Source organism: Armigeres subalbatus, chromosome 2, assembly GCF_024139115.2.
Source record: "Armigeres subalbatus isolate Guangzhou_Male chromosome 2, GZ_Asu_2, whole genome shotgun sequence".
Taxonomy (NCBI): Eukaryota; Metazoa; Arthropoda; class Insecta; order Diptera; family Culicidae; genus Armigeres; species Armigeres subalbatus.
In genome coordinates this window covers 48,222,189-48,244,464 of record NC_085140.1, presented here as the reverse complement: position 1 = coordinate 48,244,464, position 22,276 = coordinate 48,222,189, and the positions used below count along the sequence as shown (strand labels likewise).

General features: G+C 42.5%; 1 protein-coding gene across 4 annotated transcripts in view; it reads right to left on the bottom strand.

Moving 5' to 3' along the window:
• Nucleotides 1–22,276, bottom strand: part of LOC134218541 (uncharacterized) — a 757,540-nt gene that overhangs the window by 33,729 nt on the left and 701,535 nt on the right. For all 4 annotated transcript variants that reach the window (XM_062697669.1, XM_062697670.1, XM_062697671.1 and 1 more), the window contains one exon: nucleotides 6,875–6,947. In XM_062697669.1, the coding sequence (XP_062553653.1) occupies nucleotides 6,875–6,947 (73 nt within the window). The remainder of the gene's footprint in view (nucleotides 1–6,874; nucleotides 6,948–22,276) is intronic.

Sequence of the window (22,276 nt, the reverse complement as noted above, 5' to 3'; positions counted from 1 at the left end):
GTCCCCCCGACTGTTCAGTACGCAGCCAACGCCACCTGAAGGGTTTAAAAACCCCACCACCAGAGTTCGCTCCCGACTTCAGCTTGGTAGCAAAGAGGACGCCATGATTATCGATCCTTGAAAGAGGAAACGATAAGAAAAACGAGGAGTAACACGGTGATGGCGAACGGTAGATGATCGTTTTTGATACCTCCCTAGTAACACAGTTCATATCCATTTGGTTGCAGCAACTCCAATGTGAATAGATTTGGTCTCAAATGAGTCACAGTGACTGATATGTCACAAGTGTGCTACTCGGGCTACGAAGCGTTCGAGTGAAGTCCGGGACTGTAGAGTGCGCCGCCGTTCGGGAGTACAAAACCAAGTTGGTGAACCCCCCTCTCTTTCCATTCCATCTTTCCAGAGTCCGTTAATATACTCGGAGAGCCTCCAGGATGGTGTATGAGTCTGCAGAGGACGCCATTGCATCCCATCAGGTCGTTACAGGAAGAAGTGTCAACCGCTAATTGGCGGGAAGAAAGCCCCCCCCCCATTACCTCGAGCTTGCATAGGTCGCCAGGATATCATCGAAACCATTCCGTGGCGTGGAAAAGAACTAGCCGCTAATTGGCGGATAAGAAGCGATTACCAGAAAGTAAGGTTAGCGTAGGTTAAGAAGGTGGGACAGTGTGGAAGTGAGTCGGAAAAGTCCGAATAAATGTAGCCAGCAATACCATGACTGTGAGTTCTTTCTGTGGTCATTCCTTGTGTCTCGAAATATTCCATTAAGCATGCCGACCCTGAGGTGCATTGATGTCAAGAAGTTTCAGGAATGTTCCCCGCTGAGCAACCGGAAGTTACAATTTTGAGAACTTTTGGAGGCTACCGAGCCTTTTGAAAGACGTCTTCCCAGCCCCTTCAAAGGAAGCTTCCGCGCCTTTTGAAGAGAGGCTTCTGAACCTCTTAAATGGAGACTTCCAAGCCTTTCATGGCTTCTGAGCATTTTGGAAGGACGCTCCTGAACCTGTTGGAAGGAGGCTTTTGAGCCTCTTTAAAGCAGTCCTCCGTGTCTATTGAAAGGAGGCTTCCGGGCAGTGTTCAAGGAGGCTTTTTAGCCTCTTGAAAAAAGGCTTCTCAGCGTCTCGAAAGGAAGCTTTCGAGCTTCCTGAAAATAGGCTTCCGAGCCTTTTAAATTGTGGCTTCTGAGCCTCTTGAAAGAAGTCTTTCGAGTCCCTTAAAAGGAGGCTTCTGAGCCACTTGATAAGATTCTGAGCATTTTGGAAGGACGCTTCTGAACATCTTGGAAGGAGGCTTTTGAGCTGAGGCTGCGAACCGTATTGAACGAGGCTTTTTAGCATCGTTAAAAGGCGCTTCATAGCCTCTTGAAAAAAGGCTTCTCAGCGTCTTGAAAGGAAGCTTCCGAGCCTCCTGAAAATAGGCTTCCGAGCCTTTTGTATGGTGGCTTCCGAGCCTCTTGAAAGAAGGCTGCCGAATCTCTTAAAAGGAGGCTTTTGAGCCTCTTGAAAGGATCCTGAGCATTTTGGAAGGACGCTTCTGAACCTCTTGAACAAGGCTTTTGAGTCTCTTGAAAGCAGTGTTTCGTGCTTCTTGAAAAAAGGCTTCCGAGCCATGTTGAAGGAGGCTTTTTAGCATCTTTAACAGGTGCTTTATAGTCTCTTGAAAGAAGGCTTTTCAGCGTCTTGAAAGGAGGCTTTCAAGGCTCTTGAAAGGAAGCTTCTGAGCATACTGAATAGAGGCTTCCGAGCCTTCTGAAAAAAGGCTTTCGAGTCTCTTGAGAGGAGGCTCCCAAGTCTCTCGAAAGGAAGCTTCTGAGTCTATCGAAAGAAGGCTTTCAAACTTGTTAAAAAGGGGCTTCCAAGACTCTTGAAAAGAAGCTTCCAAGTTTTTGGAAGGAGGCTTCCAAGTCTCTTTCGAGCCATTAAAAACGAGGCATCTGAATCTCTTGAGAGGAAGCTTCTAATGCTCTTGAAAGGAGGCTTAAGAGCCTCTTGAAAGAAGGCTTTCGAGCCTCTTGAAAGGAGGCTTTCGAGTCTCTTGAAAGGAGGCTTCTGCGTCTCTTGAAAGGAGGCTTCTGCGTCTCTTAAAATGAGGCTTCAGAGCCTCCTGAAAATAGGCTTCCGAACCTTTTGAGTGGTGGCTTTCGTGTATTTTGAATGGTGGCTTCAAAGCCTCTTAAAAGAAGACTTCCAAATCTCTTGAAATGAGGCTTCTGAGTCTCTTGAAGGGAGGCTTCTAAGCGTCTTGAAAGGAGGCTTTCAAGCTTGTTAAAAGGATGCTTCCAAGCCTCTTGAAAATATGCTTCCAAGATGTTGAAAGGAGGCTTTTGAACCACTTAAAACGAGGCTTCTGAACCTTTGTAGATGAGGTTTCCAAGGCTCTTGAAAGGAGGCTTTCGAGCCTCTTGAAGAAAGGCTTCCGAACCTCTTGAAAAAAGGTTTCCAAGACTCTTTAAAAAGGAAGAATACCTTCCGAGTCTCTTGTAAGAAGGCTTCCGAACACCTTGAAAAAAGGCTTCCGAGCCACTTAAAACGAGGCTTCTGAACATTTTGAGAGCATGCTTCCAAGGCTTTTGAAAGGAGGCTTCCGAGCCTCATGAAAGGAGACTTCCGAACCTCTTGAAAGGAGGTTTCCAAGTAAAAGGAAGGAAACCTTCCGAGGCTTTTGCAAGAAGGCTTCCAAGCCTTTTGAGAGGAGGCTTCCAAGCCTTTTGAAAAGAAGCTTCCAAGCGTTTAAAAGGAGGCTTCCAAGCATCTTGAAAGGAGGCTTACAAACCCCTTGAAAGGAGGCTTTAAGGCCTGCTAAAAGGAGGCTTTTTAAGAGGAGGCTTCCAAGCTTTTTGAAAAGAAGCTTCCAAGCGGTTGAAGGGAGGCTTCCAAGCATCTTGAAAGGAGGCTTACAAACCTCTTGAAACGAGTCTTTCAAGCATGTTAAAAGGAGGCTTCCAAGCTTTTGAAAGGAGGCTTCCGAGCCTCCTAAAAAAAGGCTTCCGAGCCTCTCAAATCGAGACTTCTGAAACACTTGAGAGGTGGCTTTCAAAGCTCTTGAAAAAAAGCTTCCGAAGCTCTTGAAAGGAGGCTTCCGAACCTCTTGAAATGAGGCCGAGCCTTGAAGGCTTTTAAAACGAGGCTGCTGAGTATTTTGGAAGGACGCTCTGAACCTTTTTTGAGGAGGCTTACAAGCCTCTTGAAAAGAGACTTCCTAGTCTCTTGAAAGAAGGCTTCCGAACCTTTTGAAGGCAGGCTTCCGTGACTCTCAAAACGAGGCAGAGCATAAAATATTCACTTTCATGAAGCACATTCACTCCGACTTTTGACATTCGTGTTTTGATTATTCAAAACATAGAATGACTTTCTCAGTTTACTTCTTCATAAATTCATTCAATTGATTACCACTGAATATGGTAACCGCGCGCGAAAAAAACAAAAAATAAAATTATATTGACATTTGGCGCTAAAAATGCCCCTCAATTGAACGTCGGGATTAGATCTATGCGTGTATTTATTTAAATCATCAAACATGTGTTCATTTTTACGATTATTTAATAATTTGTGATATTTAAATAAATACTCACTGACCCATATTCATTCTGAAAATTGACGGTGCAGAGCTGAATATGAATATGTTTAGAAGTGAAGTGACAAAGAAGGCCGATGGGCTTCATAAAAAATAATCGAATATTTAAAGCTCTGCTTCTGAGTATGGTGGAAGGACGCATATAAACCTCTTGAAAGGAAGCCTCCGAGCCTCTTGAATGGAGGCTTCTGAGCGTTTTGAAAGGAGGCCTTCAATACTCTTAAAAGGAGGCTTTCGTGCCTCTTGAATAAAGGCTTCCAAGTCTCTTGAAAAGAAGCTTCCAAGCTTTTGGAAGGAGGCTTCCAAGTCTCTTGAAGGATGGTTTCAAGCCTTAAAACGAGGCTTCTGAGCATTTTGGAAGGACACTTTTGAACCTCTTAATAGGAGGCTTCCAAGATTCTTGAAAGGAGGCTTCCGAGCCTTTTGAATGAAGGCTTCCGAGCCTCCTAAAAGGAGGCTTCCACGGCTCTTGAAAGGAGGCCTCCTAGCTTCTAGACGGGAGGCTTTCGAGCCTCTTGAAGCGAGGCATCCAAGCCTCTTGAAAGGAGGCTTCCAACCTTCTTGAAAGGAGGCTTCCAAGCCTCTTGAAAAGATGTTTCCAAGCCCCTTGAAAGGATGCTTCCAAACCTCTTGAATGAAGGCTTCCGAGCCTCTTAAAACGAGGCTTCTGAGCATTTTAGAAGGACGCTTCTGAACCTTTTGAGAGGAGGCTGCTGAGCATTTTGCAAGGAGGCTATTGAGCATTTTGGAAGAACGCTTCTGAACTTTTTGAGATGAGGCTTCCAATCCTCTTGAAAGGAGGCTTCCGAGCCTCTTGAATTGAGGCTCCTGAGCGTCTTGAAAGGAGGGCTTCAAGCCTCCTAAAAGGGGGCTTCCACTGCTCTTGAAAGGAGACTTCTTAGCCTCTACAGGAGAGGCTTCCAAGCCCTTTTAAGCGAGGCTTCCAAGTCTCTTGAATGGATGCTTCCGTGTCTCTAGAATGAAGGCTCCCGAGCCACTTGTGTGAAGTCTCCCGAGTCTCTTAAAACGAGGCTTCTGAGCATTTTGGAAGGACGCTTCTGAAACTTTCCAGAGAGGGCTTCCAAGCCTCTTGAAAGGAGGCTTCTGAGCCTTCTAACATTCACAAAAAAATCAAAGAAAATTCAGTTGCTACTTAAGAAGCAGTGAAAGTTAATCGAGAAATAACGAATTCCAGCCGCATAAAAAACCTGGATGCCTACAAATCAGCGCACAGATCAAATAAAAATATTAGTCAAATTTGTCGATATAGAGTAGTTAAGTTTAGATAATTTCCGATTATCTGTAAAACACCCATCGATAATCCAATAAAAATCACAGCAGGAGGCTCTTCGTGGCTTATAGCAAGAAGTCCTCAACATTTTTCATCTGCCATTTTTTGCCACTGCCGTTCCGCAACTTAAACGCGAGATAATCTTGGCATCTCGTTTTGCATCGACGCCGATCGATCGTGGTGGCAGTTGATATAGCAAACGTGAATTGATGCTTATGATTGGAAGCACTGAAGTGGGCCGCTGTGCTGTGTTTCGAATCTCGGATAATATTCACCCGCAGATTTAGGTGTGTAGAACATGTCGATGAATTGATCTCATACGGTCAATGGTTGTTGATTGACAGTTGCATGTGTAGGAAGCGAAATTTTTCGAACGAAGGTTAGAGATCTAAGCATCAAATGCCACGTTTTCAAACCATTAGACTATTTTTTTGATCGCTACTTCTAGGAGGAAGTTGCACTTTGCCATTATGTTTTCTAGCTTAATGGCAAGATCTACACAAATTAGACAGGCCCTTTTGTATTCGCAAGAGTAGGAATGTACGCATCGTCGCACTAGTCTGGCACTGCGGCGATCGTGATCGCTCATCGAACCAGATCCATTGCATTAGCAATGCCAACAAAAACAAGAGATGGTAATTTCCTGGATCGCAATGAAGGCGACGATCTTTCAAGGAAAACTAGTTCTTCTCGATGCAGCACTGCATCCCATCGACCGATCATTAGCAATGAGCGTGAAAAAAAAAACGCTAGTGCGAGTAGAAGATCCAGTTCAGCTTACAGCTGTTGCCGTCGATCATCCGCGTTCCACGATGAAATCGAAAGTGAACCTCGGGTATTATGGTGGGGTGGCGCGGAAATGTCAGAACAGCCATTGAGTAATAAATGGAGATGATCTTCCGCTGCTCGGTGATTCCGACACGCTCGGTCGGGGAGCTGATAATCGTTCGATAATTAGACAGCGAGAACAGAAGCGGATTACTCAATTCTTGGGGTTAGCTGGTGCGTGGTTTTTAACACATGCAGATCGAGCTCAAAGATTGCCTGTCCACAGGATGACGCATGTGTTAAATGCCGTAATTGAGAGGCGATAATTGAACGTTAAATTGGTGCAAATCGCGGATGTAGCAATGGGCTAGTCATGCTGTTTTGTATTGTGATAGGTGGCGAGAACACCCGATGTTCAGTCAATCTTAATCAAATTGATTCAAATAGGGTAGGTGCTGGCTATGAAGATAAACCGGATTTTGATTCATCGGTCGATTTAATGAATTGGATCGATGGTTTGTTTTTTTTTTAACGCAGCTGTTATGTCAACTGCAGATTACTGGAATAAAACATCTGCCACCTGAGCACGAGCGTAGATTTCGTCATATTTAAAGTCGTTTAGCCCTAGGCATTATAAACCATCTTCTAGGCAACCATTTTTGGACTAAACATGATCGTCACAACGTTCAGAAATCGTTTCTGCGGTCGACCAGCGTGGCTGAAGCTTGATGAGGAACATTTACGGTCGGACAACCTTGATATTTAAAGATCACTCGCGCGACGACGGAGGACGGCCTACGGAGCAGAATGTCGAGCGAGAGTCTGCTGCACAGTACAACACTTTGCTCCACACTACATACCTTGCACCTTGGTTGAACCGCCGCCGCCTGTTGATGGATCTTCTTTTTCACCTTTTTAGAGAGTGCACATCCGCGCGCGCGGTCGTGATCATGCTCGCGCGGATGTGCCGTTGAATCGCTTTATTAGTTTGAACACCGCGCGAATCGATCGTAAATCGAGAAATATGCGATCATGCTTATTTATTGTACAATTAGATCTCGATTCAAAGAACATCGCTCGGTTCAAACTGACATTTGCAGAGATGGTTAGAGCAGACAATCCTGGATCAATCGTTGTCAGATTCATCGCCTTGATCTCGTTCTAGTACTGCTTTATTAAACTATGAAACAGTGATTCTTGTTGCAAGATGTTACACGTGTAAATATGCCGAAGAAAACCTACCTGTCCAACGTGTCGTTTAACTTCGTCCGTCTTGTGATCTCTCATTGGGTTATCAAAGCCGCACAATCCGATCCTGAAAAGTGAGAAAGCAGAAATAAATCGTGTTAGTCGATAACAGAACAGATTTGCGTGGTGATTCAGCGAACCTTCCTGAATGAGGTTTATCTTCCCACAGGATACAAAACGATATTTTAAGAAATTTGCTCAGTGAGATCTCAGACAGCGATGATTCAGCGATCAAGATGCATTGCAGCCGTCAAGAATTTGATGCGTTTAAGCGATTGCAAGATCTTTATCATTCCGCTGAGTAACCAAATATTTCCGGCTACATTCTCTTCAAACCATTGCCCTCATCAATGACCAAAGGAACGTTCCTTTAAATTTGTACCGTTTTCAAACGTGTTTCCAATCCTTGTTGGCAAAGGGGTGTGAAACGATGATAAATTAGTTCACAAATTGCTTTTGTTTGTGTCCGCTTTCCTCCTCACTCGCACTTGACATTAACAAAGTAGCCCGGCGTAAGTTGTCTCCGTTGCCATGGCCCTATCGGATCATTAGCGTTGACTTTTGGACTCGAATTGAGAGTCTGCAACGCCTACTCAGGCCATTGAGTAAGGCACCGGCAGACAATCCACTATTTGCTACTACTAACTAATGCTATGCGGTGTATGCATTCTATCTGACGGTGGCCGTTGACGTTACTGGAAAGGGGTTGGAGTGTGCAGCAGAATGGCGTTTTAATAGGCATGCATGTTCCGAAACTTCATACGTATGCTAAGTGCGCGTTTGAGTTTATAGAAAATTACTGCACCGTTTGATGTCGGTGGCCCAACCCTTCTCAATATGAATACGGCGCGGTGCTGCGCTTTATAAAGACACATTTAGTGTCATACGATTTAGTTACGGTTTCGTATTTTTGTGAAAGTACATTACCTACTCCGCTATAACGGGCTTACGAACCAATAAACCAGGTTCCATTGCATGGGCATGAATATTAATTTGTTCGACTTGTGCGAGTCGGAGACGGGCGGTAGCGGGTGTCAGTTAGCTGTGCGCCACGACGCGGCGGATTTACTGTTCTGACAACTGCGCAACCGTTTGCCCTGGCTATGTTGAAATTGGATCTCGACCGTCAGAACCAGCGGCACCAGGTCATTGTGATCCCTTTGGTGTGTGTTTGAGAGGTTTGTCGTTGGAGCGACCTAATCTAACCTCCCCTTTCGCGAAGCGAAGCGAGGTGAGTCATTCGGAAACTATGTACGCTGAGTTTTGCTTAAGTTAAATATTTTTTTGGATTTGTTTCCGTGGATAAAGAAGGTCTTATGTAAGCTTTACTGGAATTTTAGAAGCGACATTTTTAATACTGATTGTGGATTGGAATGTGGATTCGGTTCTAGCTAATTCAGAATTAGTTAGTTTAGTAGTGTGTCAAAATACTTTTGCCTATCTGTCTATACAACTCAAAGTTAATGTGATCAGACGCTGAATTTTTCAAAATTATTTTTCCAAGCTATACCAATTTATGCAGCTTCACACAAATTTTAAAACGACGAAGCTCTAGGAGTATCCGAACGAATGACAAAAGGTATTTCGGAAAAAATAGGTAATGTATCCCTGGAAGAATGTTGAATGGCGGATTTTTTGAAAATTATTTGAAACTCCTGGAGGAGCTACCGAAAGTATTTTTGGAGGAATTTACAAATGAATTATTGAAGAATTTTCCGAAGGAAAATTTTCGAAAAGTAAAGCAATTTCTGAGAGATTTACTAAAGGAATTCCCGAACGAGTTTGCAAAAGAATTCTTTAAGGAACTTCCGGTTGAATCCCTGAAAGAATTTTCGAAGGAATTTACATTGGAATATCAAATGGAATTTCCTAAAAAATGCCTAGATTTCTCCAGGATTTTTTTCGGGACTTCCTACAGGATTTATAAAAATTGGCGAAAAATAATTTTTAAGAACTTTTTTGGTGTAAACAAACAAATTATAGGGGAAAATATTTAGTTTGGTGGGTCGCGTGCATCATTGTGCCGTGCCGCGATCGCCAGTACAAATTAGTTAACTCATGGAGAAAAGTTGAAGAATAACTAAAATGAATTTAATGTGCTCAATGTTACATGTTCATGATCCTATAATACATATATGGTGTTTGAAGCAATTATGTATATGTAATCAAATGTTTAATAAATGTTTGAGATTTGTTATGAATTGAGCAGTCAAGAATGCAGACGACTGGGTTTTCTTGAGCCTTGAAATTAATTACGTTTATGGCAGCGCAGTCTAATTATCTCTATCTATGTTGAAAAAGGTCCGGTAATTCAATATAAAGGTCCTTCGAGCAGGATTATTGGGAAACTATGTGATTCGAAGTTGGGTAGCCGGCTGTTGTTGGGCCAAATGTATCAGCGTAGTATTAGCGTGAAAATTGATATCTCTTCAGTGCTGATACAGAAGTTCGTTCAATTCAAATCGTAACTAAAATTGCATGCCGCTCTCTTTTTAAAATCTACTTCTACATTTTTTTTAAATTTTCTTCCGTTTCTCCATGGAACTATCAATTCTGTACTTTCGCCTTTAATTCTATCATAAAAAAGTACATCTGAGTTTGGAAGATAATATATATTGGTAGTTCCATATCTACGTAAAATACAGTAAGGTTACCAGAAGTAATTTACTCATCTCATAAATCAAAGAGATTTGAATGTGTTTGATTTATTTTGGTGTATGAATGAGCCATTTTTTCTACGGATAAATCCAAAATAAGATGTTTATGCGAATAGCCTTTTTTTTCATCGGTGAGTTCTATATTCATATTTAAAATTGAATTAAGCCGATACAATTATTTAAAAAAATATGTCCCCCCTCGGATTATTTTTGTTTGAAATAAATTGAGGGGGCAACAATAAAATTTCCATTTTTTTTAGGCTTTTCAAAACATTTTTAAATAAATCCAAGAAATTTTTGATTTTTTCAGTTTTAAAAATAATAATTGTTTATAATAAATTATTTATTATTTCGGGCACCAATCAGGATCGTACATATGTATTTCTTACTCAACCTGAACTAAATTTGAAACCACACCAATTGAAACTAAAAGTGTGCTAGTAAGAAGAAATCCGTAGATTTCCATCAGAATCTCAGTCGCCAAGCGAAAAAATCGCGTCGCTTGTGTTTGGGAGAACTTTTAAGGATGGAAAACTAACCAGCCCTCACTTTGAGGGAGCATAAGGAGGCCATTTACCATTTCAAGAAAGACGGTAAGATCGGTCTTTATCGTCTGCCACCCTTAGTAAATGATTTTTATAACCATTTCATTTATTCGGTAGGCTCAGTCGTATATGACGCTTTGCGGAGCCGTAGTTCTATAGTAAGATATTTTGATAAATGATGTGAAGTTGATAGACGCTTCACAACGTACTAAATCTTTACTGTGAATGGTTAAAAAATGACGTGAATATCTGGTCCCAACGCATTACCTTTCTGTTGATTTCGGATGAAAAAATAAAATTGATTCTGCATATCCACGTCGCAAATATCGCGAATAGGTTAAAAATAGCCCCTCCTAGGACTAATTTAATCCAACCCAACCTTGCCCCCCCCCTTAGATTATTGCTACCTTGCATAAGTATTGCAAATATGATTTCTCATTGAAACTATTTGATCTTGTTTTCTAATTTCGAACAATTGTTATGTCTTGCGATAATAATGCACGAAGTATTTTACGCTGCTTTGATTCTCAGCGCCAGATGTCATTGCTCAAGGAAGTTGAAGTAGGAACAATGAATGCATGCTGATTCAATGTTGATTGAATAAATAATAGGACTAATAGGAGTAACAAACTAAAAGAACAAACACAACTTCTGAGATTTTGGGAGGAACAAGAAAATTCAAGTAAAATACAAAAATGCCCAGGTAACACAAAATCGTATATGATGCAACATAAGATGCTAACATATTGTATGGGGTAGTATTTATATGGCAGCCCAAAAATTGTCCATTAAAACAGATGAAATTGTCCTTAAACAATTGAAAAATGCTCCTTAAAAAAACTGATCATTTTTCCTTAAATGATTGAACAAATTTCCTTGAAATATATAAAATGCTCCGTAAACATTTGAAAAGTGTACCGTAGAAACGAAAAAAATATACCGTAAACAATTGAAAATGCTCCTTAGAAAAACAAAGATTTGCTATTTAACTAATGATAATTGCGCAGTATATTGATATAAAAATTATTGTGAAATAGTTGAAAAAGTACCTTGAAATTGGCTGTCATAAAGTAGAAAAGAAGAAGGAGTAAACCAATAAAAAATTCGGTTCTATCGTAACACTCCTTAACCTGAGAAAATGCTCCTTAAACTAAAAACAGTGCTCCGTAAAAAAAATGAAATGCTACAAAATGTAATCTTAGCCTACAAGCAATTCAAAGCATTGTTAAAGAAATTGTACCTTTCCGTGATCTTTGTTTTTCTAAGGAGCATTTTCAATTGTTTACGGTACATTTTTTTCGTTTCTACGGTACACTTTTCAAATATTTACGGAGCATTTTATATATTTCAAGGTAATTTGTTCAATAAATTAAGGAAAAATGATCAGTATTTTTAAGGAGCATTTTTCAATTGTTTAAGGATAATCATGATTGTTTCATGATGCATTTACCATTTTTCCGTATTTATATGGTCTCCACTTTATCATCTTATGTGACAATATACACGAAGGTATGTTGACTGCGTGCTTATATTCATTTCATTTATTTAGTTAACATCTAAACAGATAACACTGAATCAACAATTTGACGCCACAATGCACGGTTCGAGGCCGCATCTCTCCATCCTCGGATACGCCCCACGCTCGCCAAGTCGTTCTGCACCTGGTCTGCCCATCTCGCTCGCTGCGCTCCACGCCGTCTCGTACCTGCCGGATCGGAAGCGAACACCATCTTTGCAGGGTTACTGTCCGGCATTCTTGCAACATGTCCTGCCCATCGTAGCCTTCCGGCTTTAGCTACCTTCTGGATACTGGGTTCGCCGTAGAGTTGGGCGAGCTCATGGTTCATTCTTCGCCGCCACACACCGTCTTCTTGCACACCGCCAAAGATGGTCCTAAGCACCCGTCTCTCGAAGACTCCGAGTGCTTGCAAGTCCTCCTCGAGCATTGTCCATGTTTCATGTCCGTAGAGGACTACCGGTCTTATTAACGTCTTGTACATGACACATTTGGTGCGGTGGCGAATCTTTTTGACCGCAGTTTCTTCTGGAGCCCGTAGTAGGCCCGACTTCCACAGATGATGCGCCTTCGTATTTCACGACTAACGTTGTTGTCAGCCGTTAGCAAGGATCCAAGGTAGACGAATTCCTCGACCACCTCGAAGGTATCCCCGTCTATCGTAACACTGCTTCCCAGGCGGGCCCTGTCGCGCTCGGTTCCGCCCACAAGCATGTACTTTGTCTTTGACGCATTCACCACCAGTCCAACTTTTGTTGCTTCACGTTTCAGGCGGGTGTACAGTTCTGTCACCTTTGCAAATGTTCGGCCGACAATGTCCATGTCATCCGCGAAGCAAATAAATTGGCTGGATCTGTTGAAAATCGTACCCCGGCTGTTACACCCGGCTCTCCGCATGACACCTTCTAGCGCAATGTTGAACAACAGGCACGAAAGTCCATCACCTTGTCTTAGTCCCCGGCGCGATTCGAACGAACTGGAGTGTTCGCCCGAAATCTTCACACAGTTTTGCACACCATCCACCGTTGCTTTGATCAGTCTGGTAAGCTTCCAAGGAAGCTGTTCTCGTCCATAATTTTCCATAGCTCTACGCGGTCTATACTGTCGTATGCCGCCTTGAAATCAACGAACAGATGGTGCGTTGGGACCTGGTATTCACGGCATTTTTGAAGGATTTGCCGTACAGTAAAGATCTGGTCCGTTGTCGAGCGGCCGTCAACGAAGCCGGCTTGATAACTTCCCACGAACTCGTTCACTAATGGTGACAGACGACGGAAGATGATCTGGGATATCACTTTGTAGGCGGCATTAAGGATGGTGATCGCTCGAAAGTTCTCACACTCCAGTTTGTCGCCTTTCTTGTAGATGGGGCATAAAACCCCTTCCTGCCACTCCTCTGGTAGCTGTTCGGTTTCCCAGATTCTGACTATCAGTTTGTGCAGGCAAGTGGCCAGCTTTTCCGGGCCCATCTTGATGAGCTCAGCTCCGATACCATCCTTACCAGCTGCTTTATTGGTCTTTAGCTGTTGAATGGCATCCTTAATTTCCCTCAAGGTGGGGGCTGGTTGGCTTCCATCGTCCGCTGAACTGACGTAGTCATCTCCTCCACTGCCTTGACTTTCACTGCCTGTACTCTCAGCGCCATTCAGATGTTCCTCGTAGTGCTGCTTCCACCTTTCGATCACCACACGTTCGTCCGTCAAGATGCTCCCATCCTTATCCCGGCACATTTCGGCTCGCGGCACGAAGCCTTTGCGAGATGCGTTGAGCTTCTTATAGAACTTGCGTATATCTTGAGAACGGCACAGCTGTTCCATCTCCTCGCACTCCGCTTCTTCCAGGCGGCGTTTCTTCTCCTGAAAAAGGCGGGTCTGCTGTCTCCGCTTCCGTCTATAACGTTCCACGTTCTGCCGGGAACCTTGCTGCAGCGCGACCGCCCGCGCTGCGTCCTTCTCCTCCAGAATCTGTCTGCACTCTTCGTCGAACCAATCGTTCCGTCGACTTCGACCCATATACCCGACGTTGTTCTCCGCTGCGTCGTTAATGGCTGCTTTAACTGTACTCCAGCAGTCCTCAAGAGGGGCCCCATCGAGCTCACCCTCTTCCGGCAACGCTGCCTCGAGATGCTGCGCGTATGCAGTGGCGACATCAGGTTGCTTCAGTCGCTCTAGGTCGTACCGCGGCGGTCGTCGGTACCGAACATTGTTGATGACGGATAGTTTTGAGCGCAGTTTAACCATCACCAGATAGTGGTCCGAGTCGATGTTAGCGCCACGATATGTCCTGACGTCGATAATGTCGGAGAAGTGCCGTCCATCAATCAGAACGTGGTCGATTTGTGATTCTGTCTGCAGTGGTGATCTCCAGGTGTACCGATACGGGAGGCTGTGTTGGAAGTAGGTGCTACGAATGGCCATATTCTTGGAGGCGGCGAAATCAATTAGTCGTAGGCCGTTTCGTTCGTCAGCCGGTGAGCGCTGAACTTTCCAATAGTCGGTCTAAACTCCTCCTCTTGGCCAACCTGAGCGTTCAAATCTCCTATGATGATTTTGACGTCGTGGCTTGGGCAGCTGTCGTACTCACGTTCCAGCTGCGCGTAGAATGCGTCCTTATCATCATCAGTGCTTCCGGAGTGTGGGCTATGGACGTTGATTATGCTGAAGTTGAAGAACCGGCCTTTGATCCTCAACCTGCACATTTTTTCATTGATCGGCCACCACCCGATCACGCGCCTTTGCATATCGCCCATCACTATGAAAGCTGTTCCCAGCTCGTGTGTGTTGCCGCAGCTCTGGTAGATGGTATGATTACCTCTAAACGTTCGCACCATTGATCCCTTCCAACAAACCTCCTGCAGCGCTACGATGCCGAATCCACGGTCCTTGAGCACATCGGCGAGTATGCGTGTGCTCCCGATGAAGTTGAGAGATTTGCAGTTCCACGAACCGAGTTTCCAATCGCTAGTCCCTTTTCGTCGCAGTGGTCTTCGCCGATGGTTCCGGTTCGTACTCTCTTGTTGATTGTTCGTTGCTTATGTTTTTTAAAGGCTGGCTTGCAGGGCCTGACACCAAACCCCCTAAATTTCCGGAGGACCATTCCTCCTTATTCCCGGTGGACCATGGTGCACAGTTTCACTTAGAGTCCCTCGCTGGCACTCGGACGATAATCAGCCGCCCTAACATGGAGAACAGACGCTGTTGTGAGCCGATCCTGACATGGAGAACAGACGCTCAATAAGATTTGCACCTCCGGAGAGGAGCAAACCCCCCCCCCCCTCCCTGTCAGCATACGACCATAGTTCCCACCGGGGTTGGTTACCCGATCTTCCCTAAGGTTGCTCGTATCCCGGCCAGCACCGCGGGGAGGTAGGGATAGGAGTTGCTGGGTAAGAGGCTAAGGACCGCGAGATGGGGTCTATTTTATTCCTTCAGGTACGCGAAGTACCAATGGTACGCTTCACCCAGCATTTGCCGTGCCCGTGCTTATATATATTGAGACAATATTAAATTTTGGAAATAATATTTTAGATTCACACAGACACAGAATCTTTAGGTTACCGAAACATTTCTAAAAATCCTAAGTTTTCAAAGGATGAACGATTCCTCTGAAATGTTATTTTCGGGAAAATTTCATTTTCAGGGGGGTCTGGGTCCATCGACATAAAGTCATTTGCAGGGATAGTAATTCTCACTCATTTTCACGAGAAGAGAATGCTCCCTCACCAGGGAATCAATATTCGAGCAACGCCTAACAATATACCCTTTGTCATCAACAGAGTTTGTGCTGACAAGCGCACTTCCCAACAAGCCTTTATCAGAACTCGAACACAATATGACAATAATCATTCACCTTGCATGCTCTGATATTTCCGAGAATACGTTGCTATTTCCGTAATCAGATTCTCGAATATTTCCACAAAAGCAGAAACTATAATATCATAAAACCTGAATTTGCTGCAGAGATAATGCAAAATAACGGGATGAAAAGCAAAAAAATTATCTTCTGTTTAAGCCTTTTTAGCCTTTTTTAGCCTTCTTTATCCTTTTGAAACAAACAGCCTAATCCCTGCATGTATGGCTATCCTGCTTTTCGCGCACGGTAATGGCGGCTCTGTTGATTTAAAAGTGTATCCGTCCCCGTATTTCTTTGGCATCTGACTTGGGTTTGACATTTCAATTTCCCTCTCCCCTCATCAGGGCCGGATTTAGCCAGAAGGGGGCCCCGGGTCCGACAGCTTGTGGGGGCCCCAAAATGTACAAAAATATTGGTTTTGGTACATAAGATTTGTGGGGGCCCAGGGCCACGCCCGCCTTAATCCGGCCCTGCCTCTCATACTGGAACAGGAGGAAAACGGAATCAAAGAAATACAGAGACGGATACACTTTTAAACCCACAGAGCCGCTATTACCGTGCGCGAAAAGTTTGATAGTGACTGCATCCCATCGCCATTTTTGTTGATGTTTTAGGTTCGAATCCCGTTGCGGTCATAAAATTTCTGTTATTGTTTAGCGAAAATTTTCGCGAAACAGTGAGTGAGGCGAAAAAGTGAAATTCATCAAGTAGGCACGATTATCGCTTATCTTCTAAGTTTGCTCTAGAGAGAAGAGGGGTAAAAGAAAGATGTTTTTCACTACAAACTCCGAAAAAAGATTCTCATCCGATCCGAAAAACGCTTGATTTCATCTCATCGAAACGAAAAGTACGAACCCTTGTCATTTGGCATAATTTGGAACCGAGAGAAAAGAGGTTTTTGATATATTTTTTCACATAGATAAAGTAGATCGATGATATACTCTAGACTGATGGTAGGCATTTTTCGGAAATGCGGACAAATGAAACTGCAGAACTTCCGATAAAGGGATCACATCCATTTTCAACTTATTCCAGGCAAACGCCTACTTTAAGAAGAATCACATCCATCATTGCCTTATTCCGAGCAAACGCCTATATTTAAAGTAGGAATCAAACTCACCATCGCCTCATTCAGGGAAGACGCCTACTTTTAAAGAAGAAATTACATCCACCATTGCTTTATTCTGAGCAAACGTCTATTTTTTTAAAATATGGGATTAAACCAAAGATCAAATCCATCATCGCCATAATCCGCCTACTTTTAAAGAAAGCATCACATCCACTGTTGCTTGTTCTGGGAAAACGTCTATTTTTGAAGATGGGATCAAGCCCACCGTCGTCTTATACCGGGCAAACGCCTTCTTTGAAAAAAAGAATCACATCCACCATTGCCTTATTCCGGTCAAATATCTATCTGTCAAGACGGAATTACACCTCTATCTAGAAAGAAAATTAATCATTGCTTTTCACTGGGCAAACCATGATTCCGATTGAGGACTAACAATTATTACTGCATTATACTCAGCTAATGTATGCGTTCTACGAAAGGGTTATATGTTATATAAAACACTATTTGCCGAAAAATCGAGGATTTTCTAGTTTTTAAGAAAACGAGAAATTGATTTCGGAAAGCTCTACAATCACAAGAAACCTGGGATGAGCCGAAGAATGGCGAATTTAAATTATGCCTAACTTTCAATTAGGGTTCCTAGTACCGACTCCTTTTTGGTAGAACCGGTACTGCGATATTGAGAAGTCCGGTACCGGGAAATTATTATTATTTTATTCGATATTCAAACTGAATGAATTTCATTCCTCCGTTCTACATATATAATCGTAACGATACAAGCGTGTCCTTCTGACTTGGATATGGTTCTCTATCCTTTTTTATAATTTTCTTAATTATTCCCAATCATCTGTCTTTTGACAGAAGTTCAAATGCTATCGTCTTATAACTAATTTGGAGAAACAAAGTACATTATATTTTAATGTGTTTCAAATCATCTGTTCATGGTATCTTAGAAACTGTCTGCAAATGTTATGCACATTCCTTGTTCAAAATGATTGACACCTGAAGGAAGAATTACGTTCAATGATTGTCAAATTGATCAATGAGATAAAAATATCAACGCAGGATCCAACGATGGTGAACGTTGGCACCTTCATTTATTTATCAGTGATGAACTTTATCAGCTATGCCTCGAAAAATTTATTATTCTTTATATCTTCTTCTTCTTATAGGCATTACATCCCCACACTGGGACAGAGCCTCCTTGCAGCTTAGTGTTCATTAAGCACTTCCACAGTTATTGACTGCGAGGATTCTAAGCCAAGTTACCATTTTTGCATTCGTATATCATGAGGCTAACACGATGATACTTTTATGCCCAGGGAAGTCGAGAAAATTTTCCTATCCGAAAATTGCCTAGACCGGCACCGGGAATCGAACCCAGCCACCCTCAGCATGGTCTTGCTTTGTAGCCGCGCGTCTTACCGCACGGCTAAGGAGGGCCCCATTCTTTTTATATTTTTGACCAAGAATAAGTTTGCCAAACTATACAACCATCAATTTTCATGAGTTTAGTTTACTGGACTCATTATGAATTTATTTGGGTGTTGAAATCTGAAACATTCATGGAAATAATCGTTTCAGCATAGAAAATAATTACATGCATGCACTTGTTGTAAGACGAGTTCGTACAAGTCAATTTAATTCTACCACTTAAGTGGTGGAATTAGATGGAATGTACGAACTTGACTTATGACAAGTAAAGACATTCCACTAAAAGCTCAACATAATTTTCTTATCTACATGCATGTAATTTTGCCATTGTTGTATCTCAAACGTATCTCAAACTTTCGGTTGTTGATTACTAATTCCTTCACAAGCATTTAATGATCTGTTGCCGATCTGAAATAAAAAAAAAATACATATTTTATTGTTTTTCTCAGTAACGTAAATACCGTTTCTCATTGGTATTCAGTACCAGTATTTTCGTATATAGGTACCCGAACCCAAATTCGAGTAACCACGGTTTTGCTGAATTTGGGTCACTTTGACATAATTCTGTTTAGCTCCAGGTTAGCGTGTAACATATATTATGTCTAACGTTATAATGCTTAACATGCTCATTCATAACCTCGCACCTATCTGTAATCAATCACTTAAATAAAGAAAAAAAATATCTGTAATCGTCTGCTAAGGATCGCGAATATGAGTCCCAGTGTTGGTGGAAATCAATTAAGGGTTTCAAAAATTTTACTGTACTGTTCGTTTTCTAAGCAATACCCCTACCGTTTTGATTCAAATTCCGAACGTCACTATATATATATAGTATCGTATACGAACACTTTATTCGTGTAATTTTCTCTACAGGAGCTTGAATTCGTTTGTAATCTTGATCCTCAGTGAGGAAAACCAAAGAAAGATATAGTTTCAGGGCGCTAAAACGCCAGTGTTCGGAATATGAGTCATGTTCGGGATTTGAGTCAAAACGGTACTCAGCACTCATAAGCAGTCACAGTACAGTTGTTGTAACCATTTTTGTCTAACTTGTGCTGATCGTTTCCTTAGGATATATCACAGACAAACAGGCGTAACTGTTAGTGAAAATGAGTTAAAAAATTCACCGAAAAAGTGTTAACACTAACGCCATCTGTTGCACAATCTACTCTAATCTATGATGTTTCGCTACAGCGCTACAATAAACTGGCTGGTACTGCAAGCTTCTTACATTTTCAAATTGCTTCATCTGTTGAGATTTAAACCGTGTAGTTCTAAGGTCGTCAATGGGTCTAGAAGTTGAGTCTTCCCTGACAGTCTGCAAGATGGGCAACAGAATCATCCAAAAGGTTCTTATAACTTAGTTTTCCTATTCTGAGGTACATTTAATCCATTTTGTAGGTACTCTCAGTTGTTACTGCTTCCCATTTGCACCCTTGAAGGCTACCAAAAAAAATTGATTGATTGCATCATGACTGTAACCAAGTTCAATGATCGTTTTTACGCTAAATACTTCGCTAAAAACGAGATGTCGTCGAATCTATCACTTTCCAGGGTTTTTTCACGAACTGACTAGACTAGAATTTGATCTAAATCGTCAAAGGGTTCATAAGTTAAACTTTACTGATCGTTAATTGAACAATACAATAGAGGTAGTAAACTATAGAGGACGATTGTCGCTGCGGTTCCCTTTGTTATCGTCCCCAAACATTTTGGGTACCTATCTGTCAAAACGTACTGATTTTTCCTTCGTTGACATTTAGTGCCCTATCCTCGCCAGCAAAAGATGTTTCGCCAGTGACGACAGCGACAGTCTTCCTCTATAGTTTATTAGCACTAATAACAATACCCCTCCCTTACACCCTCACCCTTTTCTAACGACCTATCAACCACCACTAAAATTGTCTCCATAGGACAGAGAATATTTTGTTCCAAATTAGTTGAAATCGGTCAAGGGGTTCGGAACTTACACTGAGTTGATCGATAACTGAACAATATCCCTCTCCTTCACACACCATCACTATGATTGTATTCTTAGGACAGATAAAATGTGTTTTAAATTTGGTTGAAATAAGTCAATGTGTTCGGAAGTTATTATTATTAGAGTTTCCTCAGTTATTAATTGAAAGCTTTTTTATGTCCGCCAATGCATGAGTAAAATCGGGTTGGGGAAGTACAATGGATACACTATGCCCAGGGTATCAAGCAGGTTTCCAACCCGAAAATATCCTAGACCGGACCGAGAATCGAACTCGCCATCTCCAGAATGGCAATCCTACGCCTTTGCTCGCAAGGCTACTGGAGACACATGGAGTATCGACATTGTCTAGCGTTAAAACTTTAGGTGTGACACTGCCTTTACCAGTGTCGACAGTACACTCAAAAACATCTGCACGTTGTTTCCCCCTGAAACACACGTAGATTTTTCCACAACCAAAACCGGTTATTATTTGCCGAATTTACATAAGCTTTACCAGATTTTCTCATAAATCTCCATTCTACGTAAAAAGTTCAATTGAGGTATTCAGGTGGACTTTACTGAATAATATGAAGAAGTTGCAAGAACATGTTCACGTAAAATGTACCAGAATATTTAGGTGGAACCAACATGCAGCTATTTTTGCATGTCGTTTAATAGTTTTCAGGTGAAATGGTCCCAATCTGATCCTGATCCTAATGGATCAAAAAATATTGTATTCCCATGAAAAGTATGTTCATTTGTTCATACCTAAAATTCCGGTTACCATAGAAAACCCATTCATAATGATTGTTTCTTGTTTTTAATCCCCAATACTACGAGGTGCCATAAGAACGGTTTCCACGCGACCCAACTGTGAGTTCATTTCATTCGGAGGTGTCTCACTTCCAGCATGCACCACGACTGCGTCGCTCGTGCGCGATCTCGATTACGAGCAAGGTCGCCTAGTTTCACGGATTATTATTATTCAGTCTCCACACTGCCGTTCAGTGCGAACGAGTGCCTGGCCCGCACCGATTGGTTGGTAGGTGCTGAAAAATTGAAACCACTCCAACAACCCGTTTAGTGGCTGCCGCGGCATCACCGTGCACCGTGCCGCCCCTAAAATATGACAACGCCCCGCAAAATACTTTACCGAGCAAACCAAATTGGCGCAGTAGCTAGAATGGCAATATGGCGACACGTGGTCATTTATTCGTCAAATTTAGGATTGTACGCCGTTGTTTGTGGTTGCGCCAGATTTAGAACGTCGTCGCCAAGTTGCGCGAGCGCGCGCTTGATCGCATTTATCGCTTGCACAATGTGACAGCTGTCAGTCAAGCCGGTGTGGCTCGAGTACAGCCCAAGGGTTCGCTCTACGCCAAATATCCGATCGTCGTGACTATGGTTCTGCGGTGGTTTTTCGAAAGTTTCGGAGAAGTGATCTTCTTCGCTTTTCCGTTGATGCTGAAGGCTGTCAACGACGATTGGTTTCGGTTTCAAGTTCCAACCCTTTAATTGCGCGGTGCCAATTAGCGGTATTGGATCGGGCGTGATTTATTCCGATTTTCGCTCTCGATATCTCTCGTTTTCGTTGGGTTGGTGGGAGACATAAGTTTTATAATGCGCGTAGTATCTCACCGTACTGGTCGCCCACCCCATCAGTGGTAATTGCGTCTGTTCGACGTTTTTCACGGCCTATCTATTGTGGAGTGTGGTTGATCGATTTAATGTTCGAAGGACTCGAAGGTTTCGGATCGCATACTGGTATGTAGAAGAATATGCTGACTCATAGCTATACAACCAGCGAATTGGAGGCAAGCTGTTTTGTCAATGTCAAACCTGCTGCGGCGGTTACAATGCGTTACCGAGTAACGAGTAACAGCTGCTCGGCTTTTTTTATCGTTAAAATATTCAGACAACGCGCGCATGCTGTGATCGATGGCGAAGTGAGTCAAATTATTTCCCGCGAGCGGCGATGACATTCAATAAATGAATTATTTCTTAGTGAGCTTCTCAAAACTGCAATTTTGATCGAACGATACAAATTACATAATTTGGCCGATGCATGCTTCTTGTTGTTTTAGCTTCTCGATCGCTGCGAGTATGCCGGCATTTTCGATCGGAAATCGATCTCTAAATTACACAAACGGCAGCGGAACACATCACTACTCATTCAACGGAAACTATTATCGCAAACGACAATTCAATTAGTTGTTTTAAAGATAATAGTTTCAGTTGATTGATTTAATTTCGTCATTTGATCTTGGAAGCGATATTCTAAACAACTGACGATGTTTTCAAATTCTTCCGCAATTCAAAACACTTTTAACAATATGACATCAAGTGGTCTTTGCATTCAACAA